Source organism: Heterodontus francisci, chromosome 5 (assembly GCF_036365525.1).
Source record: "Heterodontus francisci isolate sHetFra1 chromosome 5, sHetFra1.hap1, whole genome shotgun sequence".
In the NCBI taxonomy this organism is placed as follows: domain Eukaryota; kingdom Metazoa; phylum Chordata; class Chondrichthyes; order Heterodontiformes; family Heterodontidae; genus Heterodontus; species Heterodontus francisci.
The window spans coordinates 188,032,884-188,049,680 of record NC_090375.1 but is presented as its reverse complement, the minus strand read 5'-3'; the positions used below and the strand labels follow the sequence as shown (position 1 = coordinate 188,049,680).

The 16,797-nt window shown below is 39.0% G+C and overlaps 1 protein-coding gene and 1 long non-coding RNA gene across 14 annotated transcripts in view; one reads left to right on the top strand and one right to left on the bottom strand.

Moving 5' to 3' along the window:
- The window catches only part of LOC137370191 (uncharacterized), a 190,620-nt gene extending 179,079 nt beyond the window's left edge, over positions 1-11,541 (bottom strand). For 3 of the 4 annotated variants that reach the window (XR_010975104.1, XR_010975103.1, XR_010975102.1), the window contains exon 1: positions 6,769-7,076. This is a non-coding gene — a long non-coding RNA (uncharacterized lncRNA). Of the gene's footprint in view, positions 1-6,768; positions 7,077-11,258 lie in introns of those variants that run through there. The other variant, XR_010975105.1, reaches the window with a different exon arrangement.
- The window catches only part of LOC137370189 (sal-like protein 3), a 71,249-nt gene continuing 62,279 nt past the window's right edge, over positions 7,828-16,797 (top strand). For 3 of the 10 annotated variants that reach the window (XR_010975101.1, XM_068032484.1, XM_068032485.1), the window contains exon 1: positions 11,123-12,341. Coding sequence is in view for 8 of the 10 variants with exons in the window: in XM_068032484.1 (XP_067888585.1) it covers positions 12,266-12,341 (76 nt within the window). In the remaining 2 variants the exon portion in view is untranslated. Of the gene's footprint in view, positions 7,914-8,349; positions 8,395-8,604; positions 8,891-11,121; positions 12,342-13,858; positions 13,917-15,094; positions 15,266-16,797 lie in introns of those variants that run through there. The other 7 variants (XM_068032479.1, XM_068032486.1, XM_068032480.1 and 4 more) reach the window with 6 other exon arrangements.

The window sequence follows — 16,797 nt, the reverse complement described above, 5'->3', positions numbered from 1 at the left end:
AGGACAGTTAGAATTTCAGCCAGGCAGAAGCCATCTATGTAAATGAGATACTGCCTGACTAAAACCTGATTTGTAACTACTAGTCTCAAGCTGGTAGATACACTGTAAATGTACCCTATAATCCCAACTAGTGCAAATTAATTTATAATGTTTTAAAATTCAAATTTTATCCGTTTTCACTTGATCCACTGGATGCACTTAATTTAAATTTAAAAAACCACTCTCCAGTCAACTCATCGCTAATTATTAACAACAACTTGCACTTATATAGTGCCTTTAACATAGCAAAATGTTCCCAGGTGCTATTAAACTTATTTGAGGAAGTAACAAGCAACATGGATAAAGGGGAAACTGTGGATGCAGTATACTTGGATTTCCAGAAGGCATTTGACAAGGTGCCACATCAAAGGTTACTATACAAAATAAGGGCCCGTGGTGTGGGGGAGTAACATATTAGCATGGATAGAGGATGAATGAGCTAACAGGAAGCAGAGCGTAGGCATAAATGGGTCGCTTTCAGGTTGGCAAGCTTCAACTAGTGGAGTGCAACAGGAATCAATGCTGGGGCCTCAACTATTTACAATCTATATCAATGACTTGATTGAAGGGACAGAATGTATGGTTGCTAAATTTGCTGATGACACAAAGATAGATAAGAGAGTAAGTTGTGAAGAGGATAAGGAGCTGAATTTTATAAGCCTGCCACCGAAATTGGCAGTGGGCAAAAAAAATGGTGGCCTGCCCGCACGGGCCACACGTCAAAGAGACACCTCGATTCCAAGCGCGGCGGCTCATATAAATAGCCAGGTTGGACCGCCCCCCCTCCCCCCCCACTTCCCGATCATGTGGAGAGGATGGGCTGTCCGTCCCCAGCAATGGCATCAGCTGACTGTGCGCAGGCACTGACCCCAGTTTTAAAGGGTCATTAGCCCTACCAGCATATTTAAATGTTTAAAGAAATACTGAATTAAATTAAATGAATGCATCTCTTTTGCCACTCTCCCACCCACCCAATGACAATTAAATTAATTATTTGCCCTTTCAATCCACAAAACACTCACCATTATCATCGCATCGTTGCCCCCACCCCCCCACAAACTGCATAAACTTTAAACTATAACCCTTCCCACCATCCCACAGACCCATGATATTAATTTGACCCTGTCCCCCTCCTCCTGCACTGAGAAACTTACCTCCTCCCCCCTCCCCACCAGCGTTACGCTTCATTTCCCCGGACAGGGATCTGAAGGTGTGGGAGTGCTGGCCGTCGGGCCGAAGGTCGCAGCGGGACATCAGGAGGTGAGGTAAGTTTATTTAAATGAATTATTGTAAGTGATTTAAGTATTCAAATTATGGTCGCCCAGCAGCGGGGAGGCCGCCACGGTACCTCGCCGCTGCCAGGAGGATTGGGCAGGGCCCTGCTGGCGTCGAGGTCCGTGGCAGGCCTCATCTGGGACCATCTTCAGGCGCCCCTTCCACCGCCACAGATCCCGACATCAAGGGCTCCTTAAAAATCCAGCACAAAGAGACTACAAAGGGATATAGATAAGTTAATTGAGTGGGCATTTGGCAGATGGAGTATAATGTGAGAAAGTGTGAACTTGTCCACTTTGGCCAGAAAAATAGAAAAGCAACATATTACTTAAATAGAGAGAGATTGCAGAACTCTGAGATGCAGAGGGATCTGGGTATCCTAGTACACGAAAAACAAAATGTTAGTGCAGGTACAGCAAGTGATTAAGAAGGCAAATGCAATGTTGTCATTTATTGCAAGGGGAATGGAATATAAAAGTAGAGGTGTTTAGCTACAGTTGTACAGGGCATTGGTGAGACCACATCTAGAGTATTGTGTACAGTTTTGGTCTCCTTACTTCAGAAAGGGTATAATTGCATTGGAACCAGTTCAGAGAAGGTTCACTCAACTGATTCCTGGGTTGAGAGGGTTATCTTATGAGGAAAGGTTGGACAGGTTAGGTCTGTATTCATTGGCGTTTAGAAGGATGAGAGGTGATCTGATTGAAACATATAAGATCCTGAGGGGACTTGACAGGATGGATGTTGAAAGGATGTTTCCCCTAAAACTAGGGGGCACAGTTTAAAAATAAGGGGTCTCCCATTTAAGACAGAGATGAGGAGAATTTTTATCTCTCAGAGGGTCATGAGTCTGTGGAACTCGCATTGAATTTTTTAAGGCAGAGGTAGACAGGTTCTTGACAAACAAGGGAGTCAAAAGGTATCGGGGGTAGGCAGGAAAGTGGAGTTGAGTCTACAAACAGATCAGCCATGATCTTATAGAATTGTGGAGCAGGCTTGAGAGGCCGAATGGCCTACTCCTGCTCCTAGTTCGTATGTTTGTATGTATGTATGTTCATATGTATGCTTATCAAACAAAATGCACAAGAAGCCAGAATTATAGGTGTGCATATCTTGGAGGGTGGTGGGGCTGGAGGAGATTACAGAGATAGGGAGGGACAAGGCCATGGAGGGATTTGGAAACCAGGATGAGAATTTTAAAATCAAGGCATTGCCTGACTTGGAGCCAAGGTAGATCAGTGAGTGCAGGGGCGATAGGGGAATGTGACTCGGTGTGAGTGGCATTCTGGATGAGTTTACAAAGGGTGATTGGTGGGAAGCCAGCCAGGAGAGTATTGCAATAGTCTACTCTATAGGTAATAAAGGCATGGATGGGGGTATCAGCAGCAGATGAGCTGAGGCAGGGGCAAAGATTAATGGAGGTGGATATAGGCATTAAAACATACATATTAAAACATAAACATGATCTAGTATAGTTACCAAAAAGTGTTGAAATATTATGCCTATGAGAAATACAAATGTATTATGTCATTTCTTTTGTCAGCTTCATGCTGCTACTTTCCCTCCTTTTCACCTGAAGATATTGATCCAAGCTGGGGCATAGCTCAATCTGGTCACCTTCCAGAACCTCTCCTTAATAGCCATTACTTATATGTATAGCTAAATATTTATTAGCAGGAGGCTATTCTACCATGGGGACATTGCACCAAGGGCTACCTCTACCCTTGTCTAAGGAAGACACCATGCACCTTTCCAGCAGAGGTAGGTGGATAAGAATTGGGATCCTGTATTTTGTATTCCTCCTTTGTAGCACAGGATGCTGAAGCTAATTGTAGCAACCCTGCTGCCACCCCAGTCAACTTAGCACTGCTTGCAACTTTCTGCCCTCTCTAACTGCAGATCTTCCATTTCCATCTTCCAAATTAACCACTCCAGAGTGACACTCTACACCTTCCCAACTCAGACACATTTTGTTGTTCTTTATAAACTATAGAAATGTCTTTAAGAAATGTCTATTGTGTGCATCACAGATAAAATCTCTGTGAAATCACCATTAAGCCATATAGGTTTAACTCTAGACTGACTCCATAGACTATTATCCTTCAAAGTAGCAATGATTCTGGAACTACACTGGAGTAGGACAGTTTGGCGAAATGTAAAGAGGACTGTGTGTGTGTATGTGTGTTCCACCTAAACGTTCATATAAGATTTTGTTCACCACATTACATATTGATAAAATAAATATTTTCAAGAATTGCTCCAGAAGGGATGTTAAGAAGCATCTTCTACTTTATTGCATGCAACCTTTAGTTAATGTAAAATGCGAGAGAATGTTAGAAATTAGAAAGGAATCTGTTTAAAATAAATACCACAAGACACTGTTAAAACATTTAAATAGTCTAGAGACGTGCAGAACCCACTTTATCAATGCTGTGGTCTCCTGACTTTAAAACAAAGTCTTATAGGGCATTACAGTAATAATTTCAAATTATCACAACACACAAGTGAAAGAACAACTGAACAGTTATGAATGAGCTTATTCATCATGAGCGAGGATTTCAAACCCAAGGGCAGAACTGTGCAGAATTGGTAGCAAAGTGGCTGAGAACTGTCTTTGTCTATTAAAATGTTATTTCAAAGATGGAATGTGATCTTCACTACGCTGTTAAAAAAAGGGGGTGCCTGTAATGGGAATTTATCAAGATTACTAAGGACATAACATAAGGATATTCAAGAAGTAAACTGCACTTAGCTTAACATGCCTACAGGAGAAACCTAACATGCTAGGAAATACTGGCTAATTATTACAGTAAAAGTAATGATGGTGTTCACTCGATGGTTTTGAGAGTAACCATGCCCAGCTTTGGATAAGATCTGACAGAAAGCCACCTACATGCAATTTGTTTATTGAAATAAAAATATGCACTGTCTTTGGGTCAATAAAATATGCTTTTGCTTTGCACAATCTCAGTCTGTAAAATAAAAATAGAATTATTTCCTGACGTACAAGTAATTGTATGTCAAGATACTTTGGTTTAAGTATAAATGTTGATATTTAGTTATGTTAGTTTATTTGTTTTTGAATTAGTAAATTTAACTTTGAATGCAGTTTTAGGAATCGAAAATTATTGAGTTTAAAAGGTGGTGAATTTAAAATAGGTAGAAAGTGATGTTAAGAAGAATCTTACTTACACCTTATTTAATGTAAAATAAGGGAGAATGTTAGAATTTAGAAAGGATTCTGCTTAAAATACCCACTACAAGGCACTGTTAAAGCATTTAAATTGTCTAGAGACATGCAGAACCTACTTTATCAATGTTGTGGTCTCCTGACTTTAAAACAGTCTTAAAGGGCATTACAGCAATAATTTCAAAGGTGGAAAGGTGGTTTAAATTTAACCATGTTTTTAGTGTAGCCAGGATCCTGGCCTTATCACAGTCTTAATGAAATATGTTCACATTGTATTAAGATAAGGTGCTTGCTGAAATGGTCATTTTTAGTCTTTACTAAAAACATGAGAACTGTTTGATAATATTTGTGTGACAAACATGTGGTGAGTCACATGACAGCACACCTCTGCTGTTGAGGTTTTTATTGTTATTACTCCAGCGGTGACATTTGACCTTTTTTAACTGCCTGTGTGTAGTGGAGTGTTCAGAGCTCACACCTGGTGTATGTAATAAAGCACAGCATGCATGAATAATGAAGGAATGTTTGTGAAACTTCACTGAGTGGCAACTGCCTGTGACAAGCTCTCTGCCACAACCAGCCAGCAATCTCAATACAAGCACAGACAGATATACAAAAGAGCGAGGGAACTTGTTAAATACTTTAAATAATTAATCAAACGCAAGGCAAATACATCTTTTGTTTTCAACCAAAACGATAACATTTCAAACCAAGGCGTTACAGCAATTCAATCAATTGACAACTAATAAATTTAGGCAGCAGTTGCCCAAAGCGTAATCAAATAAAAAGATAAAATATTTGCATATGCAATTTCTATGTTTGGACCATTTTCACAATTAGTTTCACTCTTAATTTCGTAATTTTGATAGTTCTATTCATGCCTACTTTAAACTGCAATTGTCCTTATTCACATCGGTGACACTCGCCTTCACTCAGGTTGAATTAGTGCTCAATTATTACAAGTAACACTGAATTAATAAAAAATAAAAATGACAAAGATGATCCATTATGCTGAAGCATAATGCAGTATGTACAGAGAGGAAGACACCAATCATGAATCTGATTCAACTATTAGTTTGGGTTATTAATGATTGATATGTCACTATTTTAATCATTTTTGTTGGCAAATTATAACATTCAAACATGTTTTTTCATTCTATATTATCCATGTGACTTACAGCAGGATTACAAATACGGGAATGTTGCTTATTTTCAGTGTCAGTCAGCATTTTTAAACTAAACTGATTGCTTTTAAAGCTCACATTTAACCTTTGAGTGATTTTTCTGTATTTCATATTTTAATCTCTAATTACTTTTTTCTGTAAAGTTTCAGTCAAATAAGCTAAGAACTTTTTGGAGGGAGAGGGAGGATAGCTGAGAGCTGCAAAAGCAGAGGGTTGAAGACTCAGAGGTTGCAGACAGTTTCTTGATGGTTTTAAGTTTCTTGTGTATTTTCAAGCTCACTACATGCAAATGCAAAAAGGAAAATGCTCAGTTAACGGAGTCCCAATTTCATCACTCTTAATTGCCTGCAATTCAATATAATTTGCAACTCTAATCCTAACAAATATCTCATTTCACTATCTGTATTAAGTCTAAAGCACTTGGCTATTTACAGATGATTGAAAAGTTACCTATCAAAAATAAGTCAAACATTTTATGTCCAGGCAAAATTATTAATTAACCTGAGCATATTGGTATATTTCACTAGACAAATGAGGAATAGATTTTAAATGTTGATGGGCCATGAAAGGGAAAGGCCTCTAAAAGTTTTATCTGATTTAAATGCCATTTAAATAGTTACAATTTATTACTAATTCAGCAGTGATACTCGAGCTTAATTAATATAAACATGTTTTAATGTAACTGATTTTTTAAAAAAAGATCCAAAATGTAACCAATCTGCTCATGCAGTCCCCATTTTTATGTTTTCATTTTTACCTTCTTTGCCTGAACAACTGCAACTATATAAAGTTTATATCTTGCTCACAAGAGCAATCTATTATGTTTGCAGTGCATTTATCCAGAATCGGAGTAGTAGGTGTTTGGAGTGTCTGCTGAATAGATTGTAGGAGATTGATGTGTGCTCCAAATGTGACCTTTCTTGATAAAGAGTATCATCATATCCCTTTGTCTTTAAGTTATCAGTTACTACTGTACCTTCCTATCTGGACTATAATAGTTGAGGCTGCTTGTACAACCTATAATCGCCTTTATTTTTCTACAGTTAACACATTAGATCAGACTACTAAGTGTATACGAACCCTGTTTGATGCATCACTTGGAATACTTCTGAGCGTGAAAGCGTTCCTCCTGCCATAGCAGTTTAGAGTACCTTGCAGAAGCAGACAGATTGTGTCCTCGGTGCCCCAGCTGTATCATTCTGAGCTTCACCTCCTCCTAACGAACATCAAGAAAACAAACGTAATTAGGGTGGCCTCACTTATTCAGAACTCTTGGGCCTTTAAAAAAAAACAAAAAAGGAGCTGAGGAAGTGGAAGAAAAACAACGCAAAAATTTCCTGAAATAAAGGCCATTCTTCAGGAAGATAACAACGCGCCCATTTTAATAAATGTCCTCAGTCTAGTATTGCACAAATGTGTAATATTTTATGTGACTCGTTCTTTGGTTGGAGAATTATTAACAGCAAAACTTGTCAAATGAATGCTCTTGTAATCTTTCCATTGCTCTTTATTCTTCAGACTCTTGGTTTGGGGATTACGGTCCATTTTCAGAAACAGCTTCCTTTTCTAAAATTATTTTGTGTAAACTATTTGGTGGCGTGTTCTCCAAAACGGTGCAAAGTACAGTAGGACAAAAGATAGACTTTGTTTCACTAAGTTTTAGTTATTATTTTAGAACTGCAGTGGGGCGGTAATACCAACAAAAATGATGCGCTGTTGAATTTAAATTATAAATAAAATCACTATCTGTTAAGAATCTGTAGGTTTTTGTGCAAACCATAATTCCAGGTGCAATATTTTTAAAAGTTGGCCGTGATGTGGTAACTGAAATTAATGGGCATTTTTGGGAGGGGTGGGGGGGGGGGGGGCGGGGGTTCACAGTATTTTTTTTTGCTTTTAACTTCAGAGCAGGCGAGATATTTCCTGTCACGTTATTATATCTTGCGATTGTACTTCAGAAAGAAAACAAGTTTTCCGTAAAAGTGCACTGGCGGTAAAATTACATGGTCATCTTAACCAGTGAACGGCATAGTGTTCATTGTTATTAAACCTTCTTCAGCCATTATTGCTTCAATGGGGATTGTAATTCTATTGCTCCATTCCTAATCTCGCACAGTACACCAATTGCTAAAGGATTCACTAACGCATGTTCTTAAAATAATGCTAATGTCGTGAATACAAGGCGGGATTTCGATATGTACATATTTTGTACGCATATGGAAATGGTACGTTTAATTTTTTGCTGCTGCCCATAACATAATAAATTGTCGTTTTCCCAGCTCAAAATTTAAAGGAACTAAAACTCGTTTAGTGTAGTAACAGGCATTCCAAGTTAAAGTGACAAGAGAGAGGAAAAAAATATTCCAGTCGGGAAAGAGGAAGCCTGCGACAGCACGCCGAGTCCCTTCTTGTTGTCTCTTTGCTCAAATTGTTTTAGGAACTGATCAATAACTTTGATAACTGCTTCGTTTTGCGCTGCGGATCTGAATGGCACTTTTTTTTTTGCAAAAAGTTTAAATGACAGGTTTTTTTCTCCCCCCCATCCCATTCCCCCCACCCCCAATCACCGGCCAATAAAGATTAGTTAGTCAGATAATAAAGCAGCACTTTAATCTCAAGTAGATCTTTATTCTGGCGCCTTTGTAATGATATTGATGATGATGGGATAGTAGAGTGTTTTTGGAGGGGGCCAGCTACAGAATAGGAGTAAGTCTCCTGATAAAGCACTATAGCCACTCTGGCCATTCATCATAAGTCTGTACGAAGCAGATAGGTCAAAAGAAATTATATTCTACTAAATAGTGTGTCTTCTTATCTCTCCTATACCAGGGGAATAAGGGACAAGCCGATCGATACAGTAGCTGTTGTATGGTTCTTGCAATTATCAATAGTTGATTTTTTTTCTCTCTCCCCAAGCTGGATTCTATAAGGTTGGCTAATAATAACCTTCTGGATGGGACTACACGCATCAAGCAAGAGTTCTCTTCGTAGGCGAATGAAAGAGAAGCTATGAAAAGAGTCACAATAAGCAGCCAAAAAAAAAATAATGAATACAATTGATGTTTGACAGGCTGTTTGGTTTTGGCCGTGGTGGAGCAAAGTGAGATTTCCATTTGATGGAAACATATATCATCGTGAATGCTGAAGAATGACAGGCTGCGCTATCAATTATCTGCCGGTGTAATAACAATATGTAATGTCGGTATGTTAATACCTGCCCCATACAACGGGGGGGACGCGAACAGATGTGTAATTAATTGTCGCTAATATTTCACACAAAAGCGGGCTATTCGCTCGTGACTTCCTTTAGGTTCCTCTGAGAATGTGACCTGTCAACAAAAGAAACCCGAATTTCTTGCCCCCATCCCTCTGTCCTTCCTCCCGAATCAACGTAGCCTGCCATCCGAATATTTGAACACTTCTGTGCAGAAAAGAAAGTTATGATTCAATAACATGAGCGCACATATCGCTGCAATGTGCAATAGCGAATAAAAATCTTCGGAACATGCCGAATGCGTTGCCAGTGCTGACCAAACGATTCTGCCCTGACCCACCTTTTGAAATTGATCCTCTGTTTTCATATAAATCAGTTTAAAAAACACTCAGCATATGATTTAGCACATGTAAGCATTAACTGACCCAAGCACTATTAGTTGGTCGCCTTGTGAGGTACAGAGAAACAAAGTACAGTGGCTGATGACTTAACCTGTCCAATACTTCCCCAACCTTATTTCGCTGACGCGAGGAAGTCGAAACGCAATGTATTTCGAAGATATAAGGCATTGCGTTTTTTTTAACTTTAAAGATCTATAAGAACATCTGTCACTTCATATACAAAGCAAAGCCTATTTTCAAACTTGTCTTTAAATACGCGCCGCTCAATGTAAATGATTTTTGAAAAAAGTTTAATCGCGATTTCTGTGTAATTATTTTTATAAAAATATTAGGGTGCAGACACTAAGATTTAAGAAATGGTAAGGGGCGGGTAGATTATTTTGCTCAAGTTTTAGTGATGTGCCTCGGCTAAGATTTGATAAATTCTCAGACTTGAATCCCCCGCCATTCCCTAGGGTTCTGGTCTTTTTGTAATTTGAAAATTAATTGATCGCCGGAATACTTCGAGATTAGCATTAATATCTAAACGATGATCTTAATCTAAGCTTAAAAATACTATTTAAAATGTTCCTAAAAACATAGGAGGCTTTATCAGCAGAAAATAAACATATTTATATTGTGAATTCGTTTTATTTAAGTTTTGATGGCAAGATGTTGTCTAAGACAATGTTAACTTTTCGATAGATTCCGTCCTCTTACAAATCATTATTTTGAAGAGTTAATTAGATTTTTGGTAGGTAAGATGCGTTTCATATTCAGTAGCGAATCTTAAGTGTGAGTCTCTATTGATGCTTGAAAGACCAGAAGGGGGGTGGGGGGGGGGGGGGGAAACAAGGATCCCAGTTTCAGGTTAACGAATGGCTCAAATTTATTTAACATATATTCAAATGATTTCGCCTTAATTCGCGGGGCACCATATGGGTTACACAGTTGGGTTCGCATCTTACCATACTTTTCAAATCACCCAATTGTCCTTGAATCGCAGACATGCAAACAGTACTTGATATTTTAGATTGCATTGTGTATTAAGTGCAAGAAATGATGCAAAAATAAAAAGGTGCGTTATGCTTCCACTGACCAAGGGAGGTTATAAATGCATTAGGTCCTTTCCTGCAATCATTTCGGAGTTCTGTAATTTGTGTTTAACGAAGCATTTTAAGGCATAACCTATTACAGAACGCTTTCTTTAAACGCATATTGTATGCAATAAAATGACCAAACTGAGACGCCGTCTCCTTAAATATTATACACTTTGGTGACAGAAAATGCGCAGTTGATCGAGATGCAATCCTTCGTTACTTCAAGTTTTATCCCAGCTAATACACCATATATATTGCAAGTACATTACCGCGTTCCGCGCGGTAGGTTCGGTATCAATATAAAGTTCAACAAGTGTTTATTGTTATAATAGTATTTTAATAGTATTTAATGCCTCAAACAAGAAGAAACATTAAAATAAATGCTTCCGATCAAACAGTGCTGACGCAAAGGAATACCCACCACCAAGTTCCCCCCAACAACCCCTCTTCCCCTCTCCATCCATCCAACCCAAGCCGCCCAACACGCGAATAGGTTCAAGTATTTTTGCCGTTCTGCCTCAATGATGAAAAGGAAGAAATGAGAGAAAACGAGTGGAGGAACACACGCGTACGCGGAGGAAAAAAAAAGATGGATTTCAAAACTGCGGACACTTTGATGGGAGGCTGAGAAAATAAAGGGGAAATGAGAAAGTGGTGCGCGGACAGAGAAGGAAGCGAGGAGCGGTGCTGATGTTACGAATAGTTTGGTGAAAGTAACTATCTGGTACATCCTAGCGGCGGCTTGTCGTAGTGTTTTTGTTGCGTTGGTGCCTTGTGCAGAGAGGCTCCAACTTGTTGGCTCAGCTACAGTTCTAACGCGCTCACATAGAGAGATACGCAAGGACACTCATTACATATAACACCGGCACTTCTTACCGTCAAATCTCCTCCAAATTCTACGGAGGGAGGGGAAAAAATAACCGTAAGTGCTGCCTTCAAACCCGCGGACAACTTTCCCAAGGACTAAGAAAACATAACAATCGTTATCTGGCTATTTTATATATATAAGCTAGTAGTGGTGTTTTTTTTTGTGGTTGGGAAGATTTTATCGCTTTTTTTCGTTCTGTTACACTCGGCATCAAGGGAAGACATTGGACTCGACCCGTTAACCTTCTGAAGCAACCGGTTTCAAGCACCGAGAGCACGGAGCCTGGGTACAGGAAAGACGTGACTCGCACCGCTCCTCCTCGTATTAAAGGGTGGCCTCTCTCCCCTTGGAACACACATATATCTAATACACCCAACACAGAAGAGAGAGAGAGAGAAAAACAAAAACTTTTGTTGTGTGTGTGTGTATGTGTATGTGTTTTTTTTTTGAGGGGAGGGAGGAACAACCTTACCATCAAAAACCGAAGTGACTACCCAGCTTTTTACATAAGAAATATTGACATCTATTACATAAACATCATATGAATGTGTCTGGGAAGAAGAAAGGAGAGTTTGCACAACGAGGGAGGAGCAAACCATCATTCTGGAGAGACCTTTGCTGAAAAGAAAAAGTATGCCAACAATTTTTTGGTGCTTTTTAGGGGTGCTTTGACATTCGCCACACACATGGACAGGAGCTGGAAGCAGGGGACGCGTCTGCCTTGCGAGTTGACTGGACGGTAATTGATCAGTGGGTTGATTTCTCTCTCTCTCTCACTGCTTCTTGCTTCTAATTTGAATAATCTCAAAGTGTCTCCCCCCTCTGGCCAGGAGCCAATCGGCTGTCAGATGCGGCGATGATTAATCGCAATGCATTATTGATAATCATAATTATATACTGACATGCGCACTTGCGCCGCTCCTGCCCGGCTAATTTCCGTAATTTTGCAACTCGGGTATTTGCGAAAAAAAACATTATTTTTTTATTTGTTGCTGATGTATCTGCCACCACCACCATGTCGCGCCGCAAGCAAGCGAAGCCCCAGCATCTCAAGTCGGACGAGGAAGCAGTGGCAATAGTTTCGCAAAATTGTAAGTGTGCCTTTTTTTTTTACCCCTCAAATTTCTCAATATTTATTGGTATTGTGATTTTTTAAAATTTCCCCCCCCCCCTGAAATTCCACCCCCCCGGCTTATCATCCACTTCCCCACCCCCCGCCCCCTTTAAGAGGATAAGACGTGTGTGAGATGATGATGTTGAGGGGAGGGAGATTTTGTAAAAAAATATATATCCTATACATATTTTTTTTAAAGCTTGCATCATATTTTAGTATTAACTTGCAAACTCTATGTAATGCTTGCACAGATAACCGCCCCCCCCCCCCACTTCCATCCCCCCTCCCCCTATAATGTGGACTTCAGACCAAGAATGCAATATTTGCTATTTCACTGGGAAAATGCTGTTATTTGTCACACAGTTTGCGAGTGATCGGCGCAGTCTGACAGTAGTTTCGCGAGTGTTCGGGTAGTTTTAGAAAGTGATATTGCTGGATAAGTGCATTCTATTCCACTTTCGTTGCATTATTTTCTCTTTTTTGTTGTTGTTGTTTTGTAAAACAAAAGTTGAGATACTGATTGTTTTTGGAGAGGCGTGTGTGTGTGGAAGGGGTGGAGAGTGAGTTGTGTAGTTCTGTGTCTGTCTCTGCCTCTCTCCCCACGCTCTGCCCAGCAGTGAGAGTTGTAACCAGGGCTGCAAAGGGAGCTGGACTCGGGGTTTCGGTCCCCGGAAACCAAACTCTTACACACACAAACACACAAATACACAACAACCCTCGTCTACCAACAACCAGCCTCCCCCACCCACCTCTCTCCTCCCCAGCTGCGTGTTTCTAACAAACCTTCCAGTTCGAGTGTTTTAAGTAACAGATGTGAGCGAACACAGCACTGGTTGGTAAATCCTTTTTCTCCCTGGGTTATTAATTCGCAGAATACCGGATCTTGTAACTTTGAAGTGTTTGATGGACAAGAGAAAGAGAAGCGGGTGTGTGTTAAAATATAAAGTGTGTGTGATCAGTAAAGGACATCCTGGTTTGTTTGAGCTTGGCAGAAGTTTATAGAGGAGGGGGGGCGGGGGGAGATGTTTAGCTTTCTTGTTGTTAAAACTAGAAATACAACTGTATTTGTTTAATTTGAGGGGTTAGTTTAGGGTTAAGGTGGGTCAGTGGTGCAGGGGAAGGAGTTGGGTGAAGGGTCAGTGTGGGGCTGGTGTGTGTTTGTTGTTGAATTTATTTTTTAAAAAGGCAGGACGCCGTGCTCCCAGCTTGACCTGCCAGCCATCTTTAATTTCTCACTTCATTCCTGCACTCCTGGCCCTAACATTTCTTTCATTGAAAAGCATCGAATTTTAAATCTGCCCAGTTCAAGCGAAATAAATATATATAAATATCTTGACAGGGGGGGTAAAAAGACCCTGAAGTCCAGTCAGCATCACATTTCATAAACCGCCATGGACTAAAACCAGAAAAAAACGAATATTCCCAAGTTTTTTTTCAATTTTAAAATATCAAAAGAGTACAATGTTCATTTTTTTTTCAATGGAGAATTTCCTAGTCGGAGGGAACTATGCCCTGTTCATGACTGGCTTGTTTTTTCGACTTGCTGCTTCAGGTTAGACCATGTGTGTGTGTGTGTTTTTTTTTGCAAGCGATATTCTGCTTTAAAAACATGCGAGGGAGGAATCATCCTCTTTGAAAGATCCAGAATTAAACTGTCGAAGCGGGTTTGCATGTCAAATGTGAGGGGAGGTGAAGGAGGGGGAAAGCCGCATTGTGGTCAAGAGTTCATCCTCTCCACACGCTTGCCACTGTTTGGGTAATAATTTTTTTTTGTTATCTCAAGATTATAAATTCGGTATCTACAGCCTTCCTCTCCTAGGTAGGGAAATAATTTGACAAGAAAGTGAGGTGAATTTTTTTTTAACGTCGTTTTGTTTCTCAGACACTTGTACGTGTCCATTTGAAGCTTTCCCTCCTCACTATAAAACACTTTGTGGCTAAGAAATTTTCACCGAAGGAACATTCAGACTTCAGCTACAATGACGCACAATAAATATTCGCCTTCATGTTAAAACTTCACGTGGTTTTTACAGCTTACATATATATATATATGTATGTGTGTAAATGTAAAGCTACTTTTTTATTATGTTTTTTGGCGGCCCGTTCTCATCTTGTCAAGCTTTCTGCCAGGCCAGATTTGAACAGGGCAACAAAACATTTTTTATATTAAAAAAAAATGTTAAAAGAAACGCTTGCATATGGTAAGGTAGATTAAGTGCAAAGTATCTTTTTGTCATGGAAATGTTTTTTGTTTACTCCATCACGTAGAATTTCTCACACTTGGCTTGTTTTGTATCGTCCTCAAAGACTACATGGCCGGATGAATGGATTTATTTCTGCAGGGGGAAAAAAAGACAGCCTCACAATCAAAAGGACTACACTGCATCCCAGTGTGGAATTTTTTTGCATTATTATTGTGATCTGTTGAATAGCTAGCTGTAAACTGGCTCTCACAAGCGTCCATTGCAACCATGTAACGATTTTAGGGCTTTAAAGACTTACTACTAAATAGGAGAGAGGCCTTCAGAAACAATCCATAATTTTTGCTGCATTCTTGTGCAAAAAAGAAAGATTTCGTAATAGTAGTTAAATATTTACCCTCAAACTTCCATGCACCATTGATATAAGTAAAAACATGCTCCAGCAGAATTGTTGAGTTGTGGAATCCTGACTTGTGTCACTGCTACAGTACTGGAAAAGGGTGACTTATCTAACTACATGTACTATCTACATTTATTCACGAGTTTTTAAGCAGACGTTGTAATTGGTTGCTGGGGAAGTTTTAGGCTAGTTTTCACACATTCAGATTGGGGATAGTGGTATAATGCGGTGGTTTAATCAGATTTTACCATCTTCAATCTGGAAGTCAACAGAGGAACTGATTGGAGTTCAGAGGTAGAGGTATGAATGGCAGCTTTTTCTCCCCCATCGCAATGAATAGCGTTATCAGTCAAGTTTACATTTTATTATTTAATTGGGTAAGGGCCTCTGGGTTTTATTTTCCCCTTTTCTTTGGTAATTCAGTGCAGATGTAATTGGTCATTAAATTATTTTTCCATGGTTTGAAGTGTTAAATACTTTGGAATGAATGCTGTAATCATTCTTCTTATGATACAATTTAGAGATGTTAGAAACAAAAACAATGGTCCAGTGAAGTTTAGAAAGGAATTTCCTTTGCTTAGTCCCAGCAGAGAGTTGTTTTCGAGTATGTATAATCTTGCAGAATTAATGATCACTATACTCATTTATAAATCGTGCAGGATTTAATACATAAATGTATTTCTTTCAAATTCCTAAAAATGCTGTGTGTTGAAAAGCTCTTAGTTTAAGGATTGATAACACAGTGGGGAACTTGAATACTTGTATCGGAACAGAGTTTGATGTAAATAAGAGTTTCTCATGCCATTGAAACACCAACATTTTCCATCCAGATACATTGCACCGTTGAGCTTCCTCAATAATTTATGCTTCAAAAACTATCTTTAATAAAGACAAACACTCCTCTCAGGGTGCAGTTTTGTGTTAATATTTGCAGAATTGAATGATAATACTGTAGAAAAATAGCTCTGTGGGAAGTATTATGACCTGTCATTTGTAATGATAGTAATCTATTTAGTACAATAGCTGATAGGCTTGGTAAAAGGCATCAATGGACAGTACCGTTTTTCTGTTTCTGTCACTTGCTGCTCTGGTAAATTAAAACCGTTCACTGATAGCAAGTTGAGTTTGCAACAGCCTGAAATGAGTTTGTACACACAGATAGAACTGCCTTGTGCATTTCTTTTTATGTCGCATTAACAATTGATTAATGAAAATACAACAGGAATTTAAAGTTGTCATTGTAGAAGATGGTACGAAACGATAATTTAATTTTAAATTGTGACAGATGGTGGTATGGTTAGTGTAGTCATTTGTTTCCGTAAAGGATAACCCTTAATTTATTTTATGCAATGCACTGTGGTAAATTTGCACAAGAGTGCCGTGTTGCCCATGTAAAGCAATGATGTTCGTAGATCACTTATTTTGTTAGTGCCTGAAGAAATGCATTCTCATTCCAAAAGAAAAATGACAGAGAAAGTAAAACCTTTTTTTATGTGATCACCTATTTAAATTGCAACTTCATATGAAGAAAGACTTCAGTTCCACTAGTACTAGCAGTCCACTAGCAGTCACTTAGGGTAGTAAGGGGAACACGATAATGAATACTAACTGTTGGGTCTTTAGCCTTCTGAAAAAAATATTCTTTGGCACTAAACACTCAGTTCTGTCAGAATTACTGTATTTATTTCTGCACATTGCACTTTTAACATATGCCTATGCAGTGTTATCCTGTAAGGCGGTGTCATTTTCCTACAACCAGGAATAAGATAGTTAAAATGCTGTACTGATTGTCTGATTGCTCTCCTGTCTTAATTACAAATTCATATGAAATA